The sequence below is a fragment of the Prionailurus bengalensis genome, chromosome C1, assembly GCF_016509475.1.
Source record: "Prionailurus bengalensis isolate Pbe53 chromosome C1, Fcat_Pben_1.1_paternal_pri, whole genome shotgun sequence".
Classification (NCBI taxonomy): Eukaryota; Metazoa; Chordata; class Mammalia; order Carnivora; family Felidae; genus Prionailurus; species Prionailurus bengalensis.
The window spans coordinates 213,407,646-213,429,314 of NC_057345.1; the positions used below are offsets into that span (position 1 = coordinate 213,407,646).

At 40.2% G+C, this 21,669-nt stretch overlaps 1 protein-coding gene across 44 annotated transcripts in view; it reads right to left on the reverse strand.

Annotated features, from left to right (window-relative positions):
- TRIP12 (thyroid hormone receptor interactor 12) overlaps window positions 1–21,669 on the reverse strand; it is a 140,475-nt gene that overhangs the window by 60,856 nt on the left and 57,950 nt on the right. For all 44 annotated transcript variants that reach the window (XM_043578071.1, XM_043578093.1, XM_043578062.1 and 41 more), the window contains 2 exons: window positions 7,555–7,660; window positions 4,195–4,331 (listed from right to left, as the gene is read on the reverse strand). In XM_043578071.1, the coding sequence (XP_043434006.1) occupies window positions 4,195–4,331; window positions 7,555–7,660 (243 nt within the window). The remainder of the gene's footprint in view (window positions 1–4,194; window positions 4,332–7,554; window positions 7,661–21,669) is intronic.

Below are 21,669 nucleotides of genomic sequence, written 5' to 3' on the forward strand. Positions count from 1 at the left end.
ATTCAACAGAAATCTTGTTAACAAATACTGTTATTATATTTTTTTAATTTTTTTAAATGTTTCTTTATTTTTGAGAGAGAGACAGACAGACAGACAGACAGAGACAGAGTATAAGCAGAAGAGGAGCAGAGAGAAGGAGACACAGAATCTGAAGCAGGCTCCGGGCTCTGAGCTGTCAATACGGAGCCTGGTGTGGGGCTCGAACTCACGAACTGTGAGATCGTGACCTGAGCCGAAGTCGGGACGCTTAACTGACTGAGCCACCCAGGCACCCCAACAAATACTGCTAGTAAGGTCCCAATTATGACTTCATTTGTTAAAGTGACTCTTATGCTTGCTTTTAAACTTTTCCAAGTATGTGGAGAGCAAACAAAAAGCTTTGACAAATGATTTTTTTTTTTTTTAATTTTTTTTTTAATGTTTATTTTTGAGACAGAGAGAAACAGAGCATGAACGGGAGAGGGTCAGAGAGAGGGAGACACAGACCCTGAAACAGGCTTCAGGCTCCGAGCGGTCAGCACAGAGCCCAACGCAGGGCTCGAACTCACAGATCGCGAGATCATGACCTGAGCCAAAGTCGGACGCTTAACCGACTGAGCCACCCAGGCGCCCCATGAGGTAGATTTTTTTAATGTACATTCTGGTACCACACCTTTAAGGAAAAAAAAAAAAACCCAAAAATTCACTTGGGAAGGTAATGCTGGTTTTTTCAGTTTCTGTATTAGAGGGTCACCATAAGAAGAGGCAAGGATATTCTGATTTTTCATGGAAGTGGAGGGCCTGTTTTAACAGAAATCAGTCACTGAACCCAAAGGAAAAAAGATCCTTCGCCAGCCCACTGAAGGCAAGTATCAAGCATTAGGGTACTAAAGTGCCCTGTGAGAATCACAAAGTTAGATAACCAGTCTGTGAGTAGCGGGTCTGTAAAGTCATGCAGGCAAGGAAGTGTCATCAACCAACAGTCAATGACAAAGTTCTTTAGTCGAGGCGTCAAACCTCCTTGGGCAACATGCACAAGATCTCTCCTGATACAAATATAAAAACAAGACCATCAAGCAGAGAAAATGTGATGCCAGATTGTAAGAGGTGTCCATCTTTTTTTGCTGACGTTTACACCAGTTATCTCCCCATCTACTCTTATCTCTCCCATCTTCACAGCACCTCGAAAGACAGTTTCTAATACACAGCTGAACGAAAACAATGGAAAAAATATTGTTTAAATTAGAACACAAGAAATTTATCCCAGAGCCCCATGGTTTTACACTTTAACTGATAAAGCCTCTTATGCAGAAAGAAGTGATAAAATATTAGAAAGCTGACAGAGTTCAATTTTACTGGACAGGAACCTCCAAGGGTTCACCAGATACCTAAGTACAAGAAGCAAAGGGAAGATGTTTTTCTGGAGCGTAATGAAAACTTTTGAGGAGAACCAAAACAGTCACTGTCAGTAATGTAATTCTGCCTTATTATAGGCCCTGGTATCAGGTGATACGGAAGCAATCTAACTTTTAGTGATTCTAAACAAAATTAGGAAGATAAAAACTTAAAAAACTGGGTTGCTTTCTTTTTACAAAATGACCCTGTTTATTTCTTGTGAAATTAAGATTCTCAATGCAAAATCAGGTGCCAGGACATGGGCTATTTTTCCTTGCCATCTGATTGCTTTGCAGGTGTAAGGAAGAATATTTCTCACTGTGGTGTCTCTAGTATTTGCAAGACTTCACCAGCACTATGAAAAGGTACACAGTTCTGATAAAGTCAAAAACGAGACCCCCAACTCGTGGGCAAGCATGGAGAACACTTAACTTTCAACTCCAAGAGCTGGCATCTCTTCCACAAAGAGCCAAGAAGTTGTGCTCCATAGAACATTATGTTTCAAGGTGACCGAGCAGGCACACTGTTGTCAACAAATGTTCTTAAGAGTCAACAACACTGGCAAAGTCAGGGTGATATGAACAAGTTTGCCCAAGATGAAGCAACGTTTTCTTACTACACATGTAAAAAGAAGTAAGTTTATTTTACTGATTTCATTAAAATAGATCAGAAAGATGGGATCTCTATAAATAAGTAACACTGGGGATAAAAAACCACACCAAAAACACTGAAGAGATTAAACCAATCTCCTTAAATGAGTAAAAACATTATTTCAAAATAAATGTTTCCAATAAACGGCGTCTTCTACCAACTGTCTAAGAGCTTCCTGATAACGGATGCTTCGCAAAAGATGCTCTCCGTTACCATCATGGATTTATATTCCGCGCTAACTTAGAGGGTTTTATTTTTCCTTGAATTCCGATTTTGCATACTGAGAAACTAAAGCACATTGCACTGAAGACTTAAAGCTAATAAGGAATCTGCCTCTTTCCGCAGCACTACTGTAGTGAGCTGGCAGAGAAAGTATTCCTGCAGGATCCATAAGGCATCCTGCTTCCAAAATAAAATTAACTAGTGCTGCTCAAACACCAGTCAGCGTGCCACATGCATCTTTTACAGAAACTTGGAAAACACCTAGATCACACTGTGATTGCAAGTAAGAACGACAATGAACACAAGCCTTCGGGGGGCAGGCGTACCCACCTAATCCCTTGAAGGTTTTATCCTCTTAGGTATACATGCCAGGGATCAAAGTTTTACACACCACCTCCTCACTCTGGCCTCCAATTATATCCGTACGGATTAAACAAACTCTCGTGACTATGGGGGAAGCAGAATGATACAGCCTTTATAAATGCGCCCTTATTTTTGAAAACCTGGATTTGGGAGCCCCACACCTCCAGGCAAGCTCAACTATCATGTGTCTCAGTTTTTCCTCGTTTCCAAAATTAGGGTAACAGCACTCACACCTCAGCATACTGTTTTGAATATTAAAAGAGAATATACATGGAGCTCTCAATACCCTGTCTGCAGCAGCCTACAACTTTATAAACGCTGGCTACAGTAATTCCTGTAACGAGTCCACTTTAACACCACGCTCAGCAGCGCCATCTGTGTTGTCCGCACGGGAACTGCCCCACTTCCATATGCAGATGCGAAATAAACACTAAGACATTGGGAAGCACAGCCCGTGTGGCATGAAGAGTTTCAACGAGTTGTACTACAATGGACTGGACTTTCCCTCTCAAATTTAAACTTTCAGAAAAACTAGTCTAAAGAAAAGCACGTGAGAAAAGTCCCCTCCTACCAGAAGAAGTGCTTCAAGTTCACGGTTCTGTTTATCATACAAAAGCAAGAAAGACAGTAGCAAAAACGTTAAGGTGGACAGAAAGCGGAGACAAAAAGCACAAACCATGAATAGCTGCGGGCAAACTCGAAGCTTCCTGGCAAACTAGGACACAGGCTCCACCACAGGGATGAGAGAGAACTAGCACATATACTAACGTTACAGTAAGTGGAAGTGCTCTGTTAAAGTCAGTCCTTACCTAAACCTAAGCCCATGTGTATCATTCGGACATAAGGGACTCATCATACCCAAGTTCATAATGATAGACTGCGACATTTTTCCATCTGTACTTACCGTTAGTGAAAAATGCTCACAACAAGCTACATTTTACAACTGTCATCCACAATTAACCTCTGAATTATTAGTCTCCTATTCGTATTGGTGATCAATACATATTTAAAGCTGAAAGGGGTGGGGGGCAGCCTAATTTTTGTTGTGCTGAGGTATCAAGAAGAATAAAAATAAGCCCATAAAAACATAAATAGCATTCTTCAAGTTCCTTCCAAACTGAATACTTCTTACTTTTTAGAGGCTACAACATATTCTACATCAAAATTTACACATATACGAAGAAGTAATTCAAGCCACATCCTTACATTCTGATTATAAACTCAAATTTTCACACAAACAATGGGCAACTATTGTATGTCCGCATGGACAGTGAAGAATCTTAAACAGAGAGTGACTTATCTTACCTAAAAGCCTTTTGAATGTAATCATCACAAACTTGGATTTGGAAAAGAATTAAAACAAAAACAAACGAACAAACCAAAAAACAAATGAATCCGACTAATCAAAAAAGCCCAAACCTATAAAGTAAAGCCAAAGAGAACCAAAAGCTTATTTGATGGTAACATCGAGTATATTTCTGTCCCCTCTCTTGCGTTATATTTGGTACGCCTACAAAGCAGTTGCTCTCTAAATAAATCTGTAAGACACATAAACGCATCTCGGGGCTAGAAGTGCCAATCTACCTGCAGCTCCCTGGGGGGTTTCGTCTGTCCGCGCAGCTGAAGAATTTACTGTCTCCTGGTTGCTTTCAGGGTCCGCCATTTTCTCCTGTCGACGAGCTTCAGCTGCTCCTCGTTTGCCCAGGCCAGAGCCCCGCCGACTGCAACAGAGAGATGCCATCATAGGCGGCACTACCAGTGACCAGGAGCAATGTCCACACAGCACAAAGCTCCAATGCATGGAGCACAAAGCCAGTTTCTTCTTTTTACATAAAAATTGTTGCAGAAAATCACTATGGGTAACAACCAAGACTTTGTATATTTAAAATTCTTCCAAGTTACGTCGCATTCACAATACACGCTTTTGTGTCGCTATGAGCTGTGGTCATCTTTACAGACAAAAATGATTTTTAAACACTTCAACCAAATGGAAAAGTGACTCCTGCTGAGAGAATTCAACCATTTGAAATAGATCCCTACTTCCAGGCTAAATAGTGGAGCAATATACAGACTTTACACTTGACAATGAGGGGGAAGGAAAGTGGAAGACAAAAAGGTCGGGGCTGGGGGCGGGGGGAAGGTAGGGATTCCCATCACTAAGTTCCAGACAACTTTAATCATCAACAAAAAGTAACTATCCCAATAATGAGCAAGAGTTCCATCTTTTAAAATAAAGGATTAAAGGGGCGCCTGGGTGGTTCAGTCAGTTAAGCGTCCGACTTCAGCTCAGGTCATGATCTCGTGGTCAGCGAGTTCGAGCCCCGCATCAGGCCCTGTGCTGACAGATCAGAGCCTGGAGCCTGCTTCCGATTCTGTGTCTCCCTCTCTCTCTGCCTCTCTCAAAAATGAATAAATGTTCGAAGGAAGGAGGAAGGAAGATATAATATTTATAAATACATACAGATGACACTGAGGAAGACACTGGTTTCGGATTAAGTAACAGTGTAATATGCATCAGAACATCAATCAATCATCTCTCATAAAGCATGTAACATTTTACTGATGACAATTTTTTCTATTTTAAAAGAGAAATCAGTAAGCAAATTAGGTAAAAACAAAAGATTTCCCCAGGTTATTACAACTTGGTACTGTTTAAATATGTAGCCTCCAAAGTACCTTAGGAAATGAAGAAAGACACTAAGGAAATGTTTTAGACCAAAGTCAATCTGCAGTGGAATTGGATGCTGGCTAGTAAAGAACAAGAAGAAGGCAGCAGGCATAAGCGACATGGGAATGAAGGCTCTGAATCTCCAGACAGTGCTAGAAGAGTCTGTAATCCCCCCTACACGGGAATTTGCTTCGCCAATCTTCTCTTCCACGGAAACAGCTCACTGCAAACCCAATTTACCAAGCTACCACTTAGTGGGATTCAAATTAATCCATCTATTTAACATTCAATTTGCACCAACCCCGTAACACACGCCATGCTGAACACTTGGGTGGCTGCCCTCAAAGAGTCACTGGTCTACAGAGATGAAGACACACCCGTAGCAGGCTATGAAAGCACTAAATTCAAGAGGCATCTCAACTAATTCAGAAAAAATTCGAGATGAAGAGGTCTCCGGGCAGGTGGCTAGCTTGCTTGTGTAGAGCATAAGCACGTAAACTGTAAGTAACGTGACATGCTCTAAGAAAGTGGTCATGAACAGAAGGCAGCAAAGATGGGACCCTTAGATTACCTGACTTCACATCAACCTAAAATTAATTTTCAACCACAGCGAATTCAGTTTACCTCTCAGATGATAAACTCTGGGTAAAAACTGGATTCAAAATCTAGCCCAAAATAAGACAAACCCTTTGAGGAACTGAGACATTTTCTCAAAAGAGTTCTTGGAAAACTATGGCCAAGAAACCTCAAAGGCCAACAGGTACACTAACTCCACAGATTTTAACCAGTACATTAAATAATCCAGATAGAAGCAGAAAATAAGGGGAAAAACACAGTTAAAGTGGAACAAGTCCTTTTCTTCTGACCTATTACAAGTCTCACTGCTTCCTTACATCCCCACTGGACCCGGCACTGAGAGCAGTCAATGTCTCTTACCTTAGAGCGGAAACAAGAGCTAAGCCCTTTTATCTCACCTGAGGGAGAGTAGGGGAAAAGGACACTCAAACCCTCTGCCCCACCACTGTTTCGTGACACACTTCGTAGAAAGAACAAACTACATATAAAAGAGTGAATAATTAGCTTTGCAAGGGCATCTGAGCAACTGACCACGCCCCAAAATGTGAGGCAACTGTAAGAAATTTTTTTTAACTTTAACTTCAGATTCTCAATCAGTTAACAAAAGCATGTGACAGAACGCACCGTGTCACACACAAAGGTAGTGGATTTCCTGAAAATGAGATCCCATCCAGCAACTGAGGGAAACGGGGACTGGAGTCCTGAAAAGCACACACGCAGAACCTACATCCGGCCTCCAGGGGTAGGTGTCGTCCTACATGTGAAAGTGAAGCATCTCTCTCCCCCTGATCCATTCAACTCCAGTGGTGCCCACATTTTCAGAAACTAAGTAGGCAATGGTACAGCCATTTAAACAGGCATCCCTTTTGATCCATTAATCACACTACCGGGAAATTTAGCTACCTTTACAAAATAACCCAAATCTGCATAAAGATGCTCATTAGAGATTTATTGGCCGACTGGAACTCTGAAAACAGCCTCAAGTCCAACTACTGGCAATAACTCTGTGAAAATGTTGTAGCAACAGAAGACAAGACAGATGGTTAAGAGTGTTGTCAAAAAATAGCATGAGGGGCGCCTGGGTGGCTCAGTTGATTATGCGCCTGAGTTTGGCTCAGGTCTTGATCTCGCGGGGCTCATGGATTCGAGCCCCACGTCAGGCTCTGTGTGGACAGTGCAGAGCCTGCAGCCTGCTTCAGATTCTGTGTCTCCCTCTCTCTCTGCCCCTCCCCCGTTCACACGCGGTCTGTCTCTCAAAAATAAACATTAAAAAAAGTTGGGTTTTTTTTTAATTTTTTTTTTTAAACGTTTATTTATTTTTGAGACAGAGAGAGAGCATGAAGGGGGGAGGATCAGAGAGAGGGAGACACAGAATCTGAAACAGGCCCCAGGCTCTGAGCTGTCAGCACAGAGCCCGACGCAGGGCTCAAACTCACGGAGCGCGAGATCATGACCTGAGCCGAAGTCGGCCGCTTAACTGACCGAGCCACCCAGGCGCCCCTAAAAAAAGTTTTTTAAACTAGCATGAATAAAGCTTAGCAAAAACATATAAACACTGGGGAAGAATTCATTTACATAGGACAAATAAATGTCAAGTGAAATTTCAGTAAGTTTTGAAAACTTGTAAAAGGAAAGATTTTGATCAGAGTGGAACAGAAGACAATGAACTGATCATAAACCGGGAAAACCCCATGTGTTACCTGGCACTAGCACAGGAGCCCGTGGTCTTTTGGCGTGTGCTCCGCCTCAAACTGGGGAGCTCAGCAGGTGGGGATTCACTGCGCTTCTTGGTAGATTTTCTTAAACCTATACGTGTGAAATGCAAGATCAGTTTTTGTTTTTAAAAGTTATCGTAAATTAAAAAGTGCAAAACTCTTCAGGTCAGAAGACCGCAGCATCTTCCGTGGCCTTTGTAGCACTCTACCAGGGTCCCTTCCCAGTTGGCCTTTACTTACCTGACTCATACTGGCAAAGCTAACATGGGACACGCCGCACTCCTGGTCAGGATAGAACCTTCTCACGTAAGCCCAACCTTGACTCAAGCTATGCCACCCCACGAGTGACAGTACTTCTTCTCTCATCCTATCCCCTTAAATGTTCTGATCACAGCTGTACCGTTCCACTAACTAAGCCAAGAGATTTTATTTTTCGCATTTACTACGTATTTCAGGTTTTTACTAAGTTGAAAAAATTGCCTAAATTTCATTCTCATTCATTAGCACTTTATTACATGGCCTTTAAACTGTCCCATTTCACCTAGTTTATATAAAGTTCGTCAATTAAGACTACGAGAGCACAAAATGCTTTCTTTTCTTTACACCACCCCATCAACAAGGAATATACACTGGAGCTGAAGGCTATTAGGATGTCCAATATACAGATAACTGGATAATTCGGGGTCAAACGTAAATCAAGCACACTTCACATGTCATTCTAGAAGCTAACTGATACCCTTTATAGGGTTAACAGAACCTAAAAAGGTACAGCATTAGGTAAAGGTAAAGTTTATTACTAATTTATAAACAACGGTGAAGCAGTCAGAGTGCTGTTCGCCCTTCCCCCCGCCCACCCCCCCCAACAACGTTATCATCCATGATGACACGCTGGGCAGTGGGCTGGACCTAAACAAAGATCTCCAACAGTGAAAGATCTCCAAAGTCAAAAAGCCTATTTCCAGGAGAAGTACAGCATCATCTGACAGAGCCCTTACCTTTATCTGAGACTAATACATAGTAATAACAACTCTCTAGCTCGCTTGTTATTTCCCCCAGGAAGTTCTAATGTTTTGGACCATTTCACTGCTTCACAGTGGAAAGATCAGAAATTCCTTACTCCCGACTGGGATAAAGACACCAGTAACGGCCTGGATAAGAGGTGGTTTAAAAAAAAAAAAAAAAAGGGGCGCCTGGGTGGCGCAGTCGGTTAAGCATCCGACTTCAGCCAGGTCACGATCTTGCGGTCCGTGAGTTCGAGCCCCGCGTCAGGCTCTGGGCTGATGGCTCGGAGCCTGGAGCCTGTTTCCGATTCTGTGTTCCCTCTCTCTCTGCCCCTCCCCCGTTCATGCTCTGTCTCTCTCTGTCCCAAAAATAAATAAACGTTGAAAAAAAAAATTTAAAAAAAAAAAAAAAAATCCAGACATCTTCTTGGGCTTCTAGCTGCTTAATTTAAAACTTCAGTTCATTTAACTTGGGATGGTCCCCATACCACGTATAATAAAAGCTGCTAAGTAAAAACAGCACACTACTAAAGAATCTTTAAATACCAAACAGAAGTTATGCAGACAAAAATCGATGTTTAGACAGGCATTACTACCATTCAGAAATCTAAACCAAACCTTCCACGCCTTTTTTTGTCTCCCCCAGGGTAACTTTTGGGAAACTTTACGCAGACTCCTCCAACTAGCATAAAAGGACCAAGCTGAAACTTTAATTGGGGAAAGACTGGCCTAAGAGTTTCTTAAATTTCAATTGTGTTTTTAGACTGATTTTCTACACAGCATATCACCACAGTTCCTCGGTGCGATCACCAATCTATGCCTGATACCCTATACTAGCTTTCCTCTGCCTGGACATACACCCCGTCATCTGCAAGACGAACATGGCACGTGGACATTACGGGACTAGCTTCATGTATTCAGCTAATTTAATCTGTAAACAACTCAGAAATTATTTTTAAAGAATGTTTTAGAAAATACTCCACTCATCTATTTGAATTGTGCAACTAAGTTAGAATAGACTAAAAATGTACAATTTACAGAAAAAATGAGTGCACATTGCATATGAACACTCCACAGTGTTTTTACCTCTAAAGCACTTTAAAATCCCTTGTTATTATCACTAATATTACTTAATATGATACTAAATGTCTTTATACATATACCGTGATACAGCAATGGACGTTAGCAAACATTTTTGTACCTATTCAGTGACATCCCCCCAAAAATTCAAATAAACACACTGTGGGTTACTCCTATATTGCTAATGAGGGGACAGTATAGTTTTTGACCAAACTTTTACACTTTCACTACCCATGCCCTACTTTAGACTTCAGTGTTTAACTTTCTTTTAAATAATTTCAGGCACATGTCATTTTCTTATGAGAAAATGTACTCACTTTAAATTACGGGGTTCAATATGGAGTTTAACAAACGTACCGACCCATATAACCAACACGACAATCAAGACAGGACGTCTCCATCGCTCCAAAAAGTCCCTTCATGCTCCTTGCTGCTAATTCCCTCCCCCACATTTCGGACCTCTGGACACCACTCGTGTGCCTGTCTGGCATTACTGCCTCTTCTAGAATTTCATAAAAATGGGAGTCCTGTAGCATTTTGGAGATGAATTCACATTGCTGCACAGATAAGTAGTCCATTCCTTTCTATTGTGGAGAAGTATCCCTTCGTATGGATGTGCCACAATCTTCATCCATTCTTGGTGTTAAAATTTAAGAGAAACGTACTAAACTGCAGAAAAGTAGGACAAAGGAGAACCACAACAACAGAGTAGATAGATATTTTTAACAGGTATTATAATCCCGCTGCAAAGTAAAATGGCTGTCAGGCTACGTGACATGACTCCATTTAGCCTGATAAACTAGGAGAACCCCAAACGTTCTGTTTTCTGAAAGGCAATCCAATGGTAAAGGAGCTGCTACATGTAACGCTTTGGTGGAAAAGAGGTCTCTATCTGTAACATTACCTGAACCCAGGATGGGAGACAAAACTAGCGGTTGTATGTATCTCTGCTCCAAAATCTGGAACAGGGGAACACCTCACAATTGGCAAAGAGTGATAATTAATAACTTTTCAGTATTTCTAGGCAAATCAAGTCAAATGTTGGAAGAACTCTACAAATTCTCCCTCCCAAATCTAAAACATGTTAAGATTAGAAATGTCAAACTTTCGGGGAAAAAGGAAAGCTGAAGTAGTGTGGCAAACCAAGCTCTGCCTAGAAATGGGGAGAGCTTAACTTTCTTTTGGCCATTCAGCTGTCAGTTCTAGAACATTTTTTTTTTTTTTAAATGAAGTATACCATCAAGCCTCTTTGTTTTTGATGTTTATTTTTGAGAGAGACAGAGATGGGGGGGGGGGGAGGGACAGAAAATCCAAAGCAAGCTCTGCTGCTGACAGCAGTGAGCCCAATGGGAGGCTTGAACTCACAGACCACGAGATCACGACCGAGCCAAAGTCGGGATGCTTAACCGACTAAGCCACACCCAGGTGCCCTAGAACATATGGTCTTCACAATATTAGACTGGCTTTAGTTTTCAAAAGCACTTTCAGATATAAAGTTATGATTATTCTTACTTTTCAGACACAAAAATATTAACTGACTTGCTTAAAGGTGCATAACCCAGCCAACTACACAATTCCTAAGCTTATTTTGAAGCAAAACAGAGGCTACTACATCTTTACTGTACTTCTGGAAAAGCATTAAAATTACAACTCTACCTCCACAATAGTGATTTGTTCAAGGCCCAAGGAAATGAGGGGCTTTCTTACAAGTGAAATTCATTAATGACTGGATAGTAATCTTGGGGAAGGTAGGGTGAGGGAGCCGTAACACAGGCTGGGGACCGACAGGGTCATCTTTATTTGAGCTCCTGGATCCAGCCAAGCCTGAAGCAAACCAATCTCCTGACTTTACCAGTCATGTGAACTGACTGGTGTATATATGTATGTATGCCACATATCATATAATATAGGTCATAGAATATATTTACCTTATATAACACAGAATTATATTAAAATTATAAAAAGGCAGGTGTTGACAAATTGCAGCCTATGGGCCAAATCCATCTGGCAGCCTGTTTTTGTGCATCCCACTAGCTAGGAATGGTTTTTTACATTTTTAGTAAGTTGTTAAAAAGAAGATGTGACAAAAAACTTATGTGGCCAGTAAAACCTAAAATATTTACTTTATGCGACTTTACAGAAAATATATACTGACCTGGACTTTGAAGAGAAAAAGGAAGAACAGTATATGGACTCATCTAAACTTCAAAAATCAGTTAAATATTTAAAAAATAAGAACTTGTCCCCCCCCCCCCAAAAAAAATAGAAACAAAAACCTCTTGTGTTTTAAAAAGAAAAACAAGGGGCGCCTGGGTGACTCAGTTGGTGTCCAACTTTGGCTCAGGTCATGATCTCACAGTTCATGAGTGCAAGCCCTACGTCAGGCTCTGTGCTGACAGCTTGGAGCCTGGAGCCTGCTTCCGATTCTGTGTCTCCCCCTCTCTCTGCCCCTCCCCAGCTCGCACTCTCTCTCAAAAATAAACATTAAGAAAAATTTAAAAATAAAGAAAAGAAAAATAAGACTAGAAAAATAAGCTAAGCAGTATTAGTTTCAGTCCTAATTTTTCTAGATTATTAGTTATTTTGATTTTTTTACTTCTAAGTTTTGCAATATTCCCACAGATAACAAATACATCTCCATTTTAAAATGGAGTAGACAAACCAAGGAATAAGGTACACAAACCAGTATTTAAAACAAGGGTATTCAAAATCAATTCATTTATATTTCAAGGCGTCAAAGGATGATCAGGAATGATTTTTGAAACACAAATCCCCAATTTGTTTATACATTTTAAAAAGCTATGAAGTATCCATTTATTTACACATGTTGAATCTATTTCAAAAGGTTTTCAGAAAGACTTGTTTTTTCTTCATAAAGGGAAAAACCAAATAACATGACTATTATCGCACATGGAGACTTCAATTTAGAATCCTGCAATGGGGCCATTTTGCTACTGGAAAAAGTGAACCAAATAAAGAGAATTAACTAACAGTGGGAATATTTTCAGTAACTAGATCTTGATCCCTTCAGCCAAAACAGAATTGTGAGAACCTGGTATAACTTGGTAGTGTTGCATGTCTACTTTCAAGTATATACATCCCTACTAATTAATGGTTACTTTACCAAAATAAATTCACAAAATGGAAAGTAACCTATCCTATTAAAAGGGACCATAGATGTTTATTTTAAAATCACTCAGTAACAATAAAAGATAAGTTTTGCAGATGACAGTAAGCTAATTCCCAAATGGAATTTTCTAAGCCAAGTTTTTATTTCCTAGTCAATGCAATTTCATGCATGGAGTTGGCAATACAAATTAAAAACATTAGACATGTACAAAGATATTCATCTAAGCATTGTTTTTAATAATGAGACACTGGAAAAGAGCTAAATGTCCAATAATAGGGAATGGTTAAATAAACACCAGTATAGTAATAAAAACTGCAGAACACAGTATTAGCTAATAAGGATTTGAACAATTGGCATTTTACCCTATTAGTGGGAATGTAAATTCATATATTTCTAGGGGCAATTTCAAAATAAATCAGTATTTAAAAAGAACATAACCAGAAACCTAACAAGGAGATAATGATGTAAATTACAAAGCTCTAGTCGATATAAAAATTTAGAACAATATAAATTGGGAATGAGCTAAATTAGAGTACATCCATTTACAGCCATTAAAATGATATAGTTTTTTTGAAAGGAAAAAATCTATTAATAAGTGTGTAGGCAAATAAAAGCACTTTGGTTTCTTCATACCAAAAACACGGATGCTACCTCATTCTGTTGTCGCAAGGACAGAATTTAGTGTGTGTCACATGTCCAGCATGGAGCCTGGCTTATAATATTAGGGCATTCTACTGTCACACAGAGCAAGCTCCAACTTTTGAACAAGTATGTGCATAAACATCAAAAAGTATGTGACTTCCGGCTAAAGACAGACTGAATACACATGCATTCACTTCTGTCCTCTCCTAGAGCTCCACTAAAATGGCATTAAAAGAATCTGAGGCAGGGGCACCTGGGTGGCTCAGTCAGTTAAGCATCTGACTCAATTTCAGCTCAGGTCATGATCTCACAGCTGGTGAATTCATGCCCCCATCAGGCTCTGTGCTGACAGTGAGGAGCCTGCTTGGGATTCTCTCTCTCTCTCTCTCTCTCTCTCTCTCTCTCCTCTCTCTCTCTCTCTCTCTCTCTCTCTCTCTCTCTCTCTCTCTCTCTCTCTCTCTGCCCTCTACCCTGCTTGCTCTCTCTCAAAATAAATAAAGAAACTTTAAAAAAAAAAAAAAAAAAAGAATCTGAGGCATAAAACCACAAGGATGAGAAGAAGAGATTACTATCGCAATACAATTTTACAAGATGAAAAGCAGAAATTTTAGCACGAGAAATTCCAGAAAACTGAGATAAATTGCCAATGAGAGGGCCACTCAAAATCTCACAAAGGTTCAGGAATTGATGGTACCAGGTACCTCTGGGATGGCTCTGGAATTAAAACTGAGGATTGGTTGACAGGCTGCTTATAAAGCAGTCAGATCCCCAGATCCCCTCCCCCACTTGTACAGCTGGGTAACTGTCCCTCTGCTGACCCAGCAAAACACAAGACCTCTATTCTTAAGAAAGTATAAAACAAAGAAATTCTCAAAGGACGGAGTTGCATATAGGTGCACCATATCAAAATAAGAGGAGGGCAGGAAGATCAAGCATCAACAAGACATATTAGATGACAGGTGGCCTCTTTTCCTGCTCAGCCCCCAGACCTCGGTCAGGTCCGCTTTTAACTCCAGGCAGGAGCATAAAGGAATCTTCTCTGTGGAATTTTACCAAAGAAAAAGATCTAAAAATAATGATAGAGGAGGTTTTGTAATGACTAAACCAACCAGATCACTAGAGAATGAGTTTCAGTCAAATCTCATCTCTGTGCTCAGAGCTTACAAATTGGATTTTTGGTCCCCATACACTTGAGTATGAGGAAACAACCAGGAATTACCAAAGCCTGAGGAAATTTCCCGGTATGAAAATCAAAACCAAACCAACCTCCCTCCCCCAAAAAACGTCATAAGAGAATAGTGCAAAGAAAACTCACCATTAATGTCGTCAAAAAAAGAAAGGCGTCCGTAACAAAAAGGAAATGAAAACAAAATAATCTCTTGAAAATAGAGAGCAAACAAAAAAAAACTCAAGAGAAAGGTTGGAAGAAGTTGAAGAAATCTACCAGAAAGCAGAACAAAAAAGTAAATCAAGAATGAAAAGACCAGAACTTTCCAAGAGGATAATCATCCAAAACAACAGGAGATCTAGAAAGAGAAAGAAACAAGGATACAGTGAACAACCATTTCGGTTTGCTTGGTTCTAATCCAGGTTTTAAGGTGAGAGTCCCAAGGGAAACCAGGGCTGCGGGGTACCCTAACAAGAAATGAAAACCCAAAGGGAAGGCAATATCATGACACAGAGGTAAAGAGCTGCAAGATTCCAGAAAAATGGGTTACATATACAACAGATTAGGAATCAGAATGTTTCCAGTAAAAAACGCTTAAAAATAATGTAATTCTTCAAAATTCTTAAGAAAAATAATTTCTAACTCAGAACTCTATGTTCATTCAAACAAGTATCAAGGTTAATATACTTTCAGACATTCAAGATCTGAAAAATCAATAAATAAAAGGCCTTTAAAAATCTTGTATGCACGCTTTCTTAGAAAGCAAGTGGAAGTGAGGTTCCATCACACAAAATAGTAATCCAGGAAAGACAATGTGGGATCTATTAACAGAAAACTAAACCAAAGACTGAAGAAACCAAAGACTGAAGAAAATGCCCTGGCTAAATAAAAACAGTCCACGGGCATAAAAGAACAGCCATCCAGAGACTTTATTTCTTTAGGAAAATTTAACAAACACAAGTAGACAGCTTGAAAAAGATTTAGACAATTAGCAAAGAGTTTGGAGTAATGGGTTCACAGAAAAGGAAAACAACATCAACAAAATAATTATTTAAATCAAGAAAAACAAAAATATTTAAGAAAGGAACCCTTCTGACACGACTGTAAATGGCATTTCTGTCTCCATACAAACATCAGGCACTGATCATGACGGGGCAAATGGGAAGTGTATGCAGTGTGTGCTTGGTGGGTACAGAGGTGCGGTAACTTTCATAAAGGGTGTGTAACAGAGCACACGTTGGAGGGGGGAGAAAAGCAACAAATAAACATGAGTACATAATCCAAACACATGGAAATAGATACCAAAATAATCCAATGGGGAAGGGCAATGTGGCGGGAAGACTGTTTTTTCCTAATCAATTTATATGTAACTTCAGTAAAAAGTAATCTGACCAAAAAAATTCTTATTCTAACATGGCATACAAAAATACATACCATGGTTGGTTAAAATTCACTGGGTAAAATAAAACAAAGCCTTCTCAACAAAGAAGCTGATGATACTTGTTTCCATTCAATGTTCTTGAATTTGGCAACTCATTTTCCTAATTTAATTTTTTTAAAGCCTCAAAATTATTAGGAATCATTGGTGATTTTTCAAAGTAATTACATACTAGAATTATTACAGTGTTAAATTGCCAAATTAGTTCAACAGCTGTCTTACCATATAGAAAACTGTCACCACTTCATTCTTTTCCCTTTAAGCTCCTCAGCCAACACCTCAGGAGGTGGAAAAATAATTTAATTATATAAGCTCGGCATGTATGACCCTATAAGACTCTAGGTGAAACCAAGAGTGTAACTCTTAAATTCTCTCCTTCTCAACTCATTCTTATTTCTTCCTTCCAGGCTGGAGGTGCAAAGCACCATGTCTCAGTCTCGGGCTGACGGTAGAGTCCTGATCTAGACTGAATTACCTTCCCAGAATTCTGCATCCGCCTGGTTCTTGTCTAGTTCTAATAATGGCCACAGGCTGCATGCATGCAAGGCACCAGAAGAGTAGAAAACTCAAGCTGGAAATAAGCTGATAACTGCTGCTATGTTATTAATAATGTGCACATGGTGTCCACTTAACTAATGAGAGGAAACCAGATCTGCAAACAGACATATCAGACTAGAAATATCTTTACGTTTTTCCATAAAGAAGTTCCGTAACAGCCCAGATTTTGATCACAAACTTTCTTACATTTCTATGCCATCTATCACCTACTACACTCAGCACGTACTTTGAAACAGTCCTATTATTTCAAATTTAGCTTAAAAAGGCAAATTAGCAAAATAGATCTTGAAGCCATTAATAATTGTAAAAACATGTGGAGATACATTAAGATATAAAATATTTTCCAAAATCATTTGCGTCATTACATTGCCCCACTGGTTATACATTTACGCTACGTAAATTTTGAGAAGGTCTGTTTGCTTACGTTTAACAACACAGAGCAAGAATAATTTCCTAATGCATATTAAAAATTGTCACGTAACACTATCCTTTCTGGGGCATTCTCAAGACTTCAACCAACTGATACAGTGTGTGACCTTTGCCACTGAGCTATTTTGATCAGTTGCAGCTGGCAAGCCACAAGGCTTTGGGAAGCCCATCACAAAAGTAGCTGTTTCACTGGTTCTCCTGCCAACTCCAATTCCTCAGCAGGAACCTGCCCATCAGTCTGTGAACAGTTGCCGAACCAGCACATTGGGAAAGGTCTTCTTGCTTAAGTGTCCCAACTAAATGTATTGTATCATTTCCCAAAGGTGCTCCTTGGACTACTGCTGTCTCCCGAGGTAATGACCTGTGGTCAGGCAAATCTGTAAACTACGAGGTTAAGCAGAAGTTACCATGAGGTTTCTCACAGCCTTCGATGTGTTAACGCGTATGCTCCACCTCCCGGAGTAGTATTTGGAGTAGTATTTGGCTGTGGGAAATGAGTTTTCACAAAGTATCACGTAAGTACTGATCCATGAAGTTTTACTGACCAATCAGATCAGTGAGCCTTTACCTAAGAAAACATACCATATTCTAATTAACAGGTTCACTGAATGCTAACAAGTTGAAGAAAACAAGTAACTACCCAACTTGGAATGGTTTCTATCTCACAAAGTGGTCTACTCCATTTTTCGGGTAACTTGCAGATTCTGGTTCCCCGAGATACACTAATCAGAAATCTGCCTCTCGACCTCTACCCACTGAATCTAATCTTGTCCCCGGGGTTGACGTGCAGGGTGGGGCGGGAGGGGATTCCTCATGCATAAAGAGCCCTTCAAATATATGGCAGTAACTCTCAAGTCACCATTTTATATGTCTGCATGGCACGTTAATTTTACGAAGTTATTTTTACATTCTTTTATTGATGCTTCACAAGAATATTGTTTTACATGTAACATCAGGGGCTAGGCTGCTACTGTAACTATAGCCGAATGATTGGCCCAAACACACAAAACTATGAAGAAGTAATATAACTAAATCAAGACCTTCCAAATTTAAAAATAGCTATGCTTTAAACTGATCACAGGCTAGGATTTATCAGTCCTTCATTCTCAAAAGGTTGCTGAATGTTTTCTGTCTTAAGACACTCAACTTCTAGTGTACACTCTAAATTCTATAACGCATCTCATATACTAATAAGCACTATGCTAAGTCTGCTCATTTATTCCTCGAATAAACGGTTATGCCCATTTATAAGGAAAAGATGACGAGCTTTCCCACAGTTGCCAGCTGATAAAAGAGCAGAACTAGAATTCAAACCCAGGGTTTTTACCTGTATAATAAGAGTTCACTATCCCCAAAATGCCATTTCTTGAAACTCAAGAGATCCCCCAAAACTACCTTACTTTGCCCCTATGTTCTTAAGTAAAATTACCAAGTACTGTCAATTCTATCGCAGTATTGCTTCTCACTTTACAAACTCTTTCCCGAAGTGACGCACGTAATCATGCCTAAAATCCACCCTGCCCTGTCTGACTGCAAGAAGCCTTCCTAGATTTAGCTCACCCAATCTACTCAATCCTATGCTTCTAGTGTCATGACTGATTTCTGGAACCAGATGGCCTGCGTTTCACTCTTGGCTCTATCACTTCTAAGTTCTGTGACCTTGGGCAGGCAACCTGACCACTGTCCCTGAGTCTCCTTACCTGTAAGAATAGTATCTGCCACACGGGGCTGATGAGGAGTAAACGACGTGATCCGTGTAAACTATTTACAAGTTATCAGGCACTTGTAAGAACATTACACGTAAATATTCCCTACTATTTTGTTCTGAAATGATTTTCACCTATTTGAAAATAAACAAATCTGTAGTGAATGGTAGGATATAAATCCTTGGGTTCACACAACATTCACCTCTGAAGATGAATCAATCCCAGTAAAGAAGGATCAAACTGGGTTTCGTCTCCTCTGGGAACTTAACGTCTCTTAACGACCCAAAACACGGCGTATCAGCACAAGACAGAGCTCCCAAGGTTGAAAAGGAAGCGGCAAAGAGAAGCTGTGGCTTCAAGTCATGCGTAGCCTCCATCTTCCTATCGCTGCTCTGCCATCTGTGAGACACGTTACCCGTGCAAGTTCTCACCTCATGAAATACGTTTCCTTAATAACTATCCTTAAGCACCATTTTTTAAAAAAAAGTAAGTGGATGGCCTATGTAAAATACCTCGTACTTATCAGATGCTAAGGAATTGCACCTTCTCTTGTTTCAACAGCGTAGGGCTCAGAACTAGGGTAGTGGTCGTGAAAATGGGAAAGTGGTATTTGTGACCATACAACACATAGAGATTTTGTGAAACTGAGGAAGATAATCCAAGGGGAGTTTTAAACTACTCCGTTTGTGACCACGTGCAGAGTGAGTTTCATAGACTGTTTTATTACAGCAGAGGGGTAGGTGGCAACAGGACATTCAGTGCTTTCTCACTTAGAGAAACCAAGGACAACCCACCGGGGGCTGGGTTTTCTTTGAAAACTCCTGTTAACAGACTGAAGAAAAGAAAACGAGTGACCAAGAAGAGTTGAGGACACGACACTCGAGAACAATCTGAACTCACCCTGCACTGGACTCCCCAGAAAAAAGAGCTGAAAGTGGTAAGCTCTTCAAGTAAAGCCAATTGGAAAGCAGAAGTGGAGAAGTGAATTCCACTGAACATGCCACAAACTCAACCTGGCCTGATGGCTGTGGAGGTCACGCAGCTACTACAATGGGTACGTACGTATGTACATGTGTACATATGTGCGCGCGCGCGCGCGCACACTCTCACACTTCTCTACTTCCTTAAAAACAGAGAAGAAGAGGTATAAAAGGGATAAGCTAACTCCAAGTGCCTAGAAAACCTTGGCAGATCCAACGGGACAGTTGGCTGTGCCCTTTTTTACCTGGCTTTTAATTCCCTTTTGACTTGAAGATACCAATCTTTTTTTTTTTAAGGTTTATTTTGTGGGGGGAGGGGCAGAGAGAGAAGGGGAGAGTGAGAATCCCAAGCAGGCTCCGTGCTCTCAACACAGAGCTCAGTGTGGGGCTCCAACCCACAAACTGTGAGATCACGACCTGAGCTGAAGTCAGATGCTTAACCGACCGAGCCACCCAGGTGCCCCTCGAGATACCAATCTTAATCTTAATCCAGTATCTGTACCTTGAAATTCAAAAGATTTTAGACAGATGTAAGGTGTATTTAAAATACTAAATTGGGGGTGCCTGGATGGCTCAGTCGGTTGGGCATCTAACTCTTGATTTTTGGCTTAGGTCGTGATCTCACAGTTTGTGGGATTGAGCCCCATGCCAGACTCTGAGCCGGCAGAGCAGAGCCTGCTTGGGATTCTCTCCTTCTACTCTGGCTCTCCCCCACACCCCCGCATGCACTCTCTCTCAAAATAAATAAACTCTAAAAAATTAAAATAAAATGCCAAACTGAACAAAATGCTGCAACGTAAAAGATGTTATTTTCACAATAACCCTATGGTACAGATTAAAGACAAGATTTTATGTGGTGCCTACTAGTATTCCTATCACAGTTCAGCTAATATTGAATCAAGTGAAAGTACAGATAGTAGGGTTAAAGGAAACAGTGCTGACAATTGGCTGTGATTCAATATTAGGTTAGGCTGATTCAATATTAGCTAAACTTTGACAAGAATACTAGCACGCTATATAGAATTGTCAAGAACCAAGAAAAGGTTCTAGCCCTAACAAAATATAAATCTAAAATGTTCTATGAGGGCAAGGAAAAAAAAGACGGTCAAAAGCAAGCTTCCTGGATAAATACTACAAAAATTAAATGCTTAAAAAAAACTATACATAAGGGCTATATCATTCTTTTGTGTGTTTTAGATTTCTCAAAATAGGAAAAAGAAAAGAACACCCTTCAGTGTGACAGCAATCATGTAACTGAAGAGGGCCGCCACCAGTCCTAATCATTCTAATGACATGAACATTTGGCTTCCCTGAAGAAGCCTTTTGACAAAAAGAGAAAGAGAAAAGTGCCTCAAGATCCCTATCTCCCATCTAGTTTGTTTCTCTGCTTGAAATGTTATTATTCCCGAATGTTAGCTCTCTTCCGCGGTTCAAGAGGGCAACACTCTTTCCCATTTATGTGGGACAAAACAAAGCCAGTGTAGGGAACATAAGAGGTATTCATCTTTAGGCCAGACTCCTTCAAGGCCACAGAACAGGACATGTGAATAAGGCTTAATTTATACGAGGATACATTTATTTTGAAAACTTAGCTCACTCAGTATTTCCATACATCAAGAATGTATCATCCCCAAAACACAACCCACCATGTGATTTTTGATCATGGTCCAAAGCGACTCATAACTGAAATAACTTTCTGGTCTGCTTATAGAAAATCCAACTTGATGTCCTGCCCTGATAACAGGAAATAAGTTAAGAACTATAAGGAGAAAGACACAGGCACTAAAATGTGACCACTTAGTAATAATAAGAAGGCAGCATTTCTTACCGGTTTCCTTCAAACTAAAGGCAGCATCAATTATTATGCACTGTTACAAACAGATCCGGTAATAAACCTGAGACTGCCTCAGGCCGGAAAAAAAGCAAAACAAATCTGACTACCTTGAAAGCATAGTCACTTCTGACAAA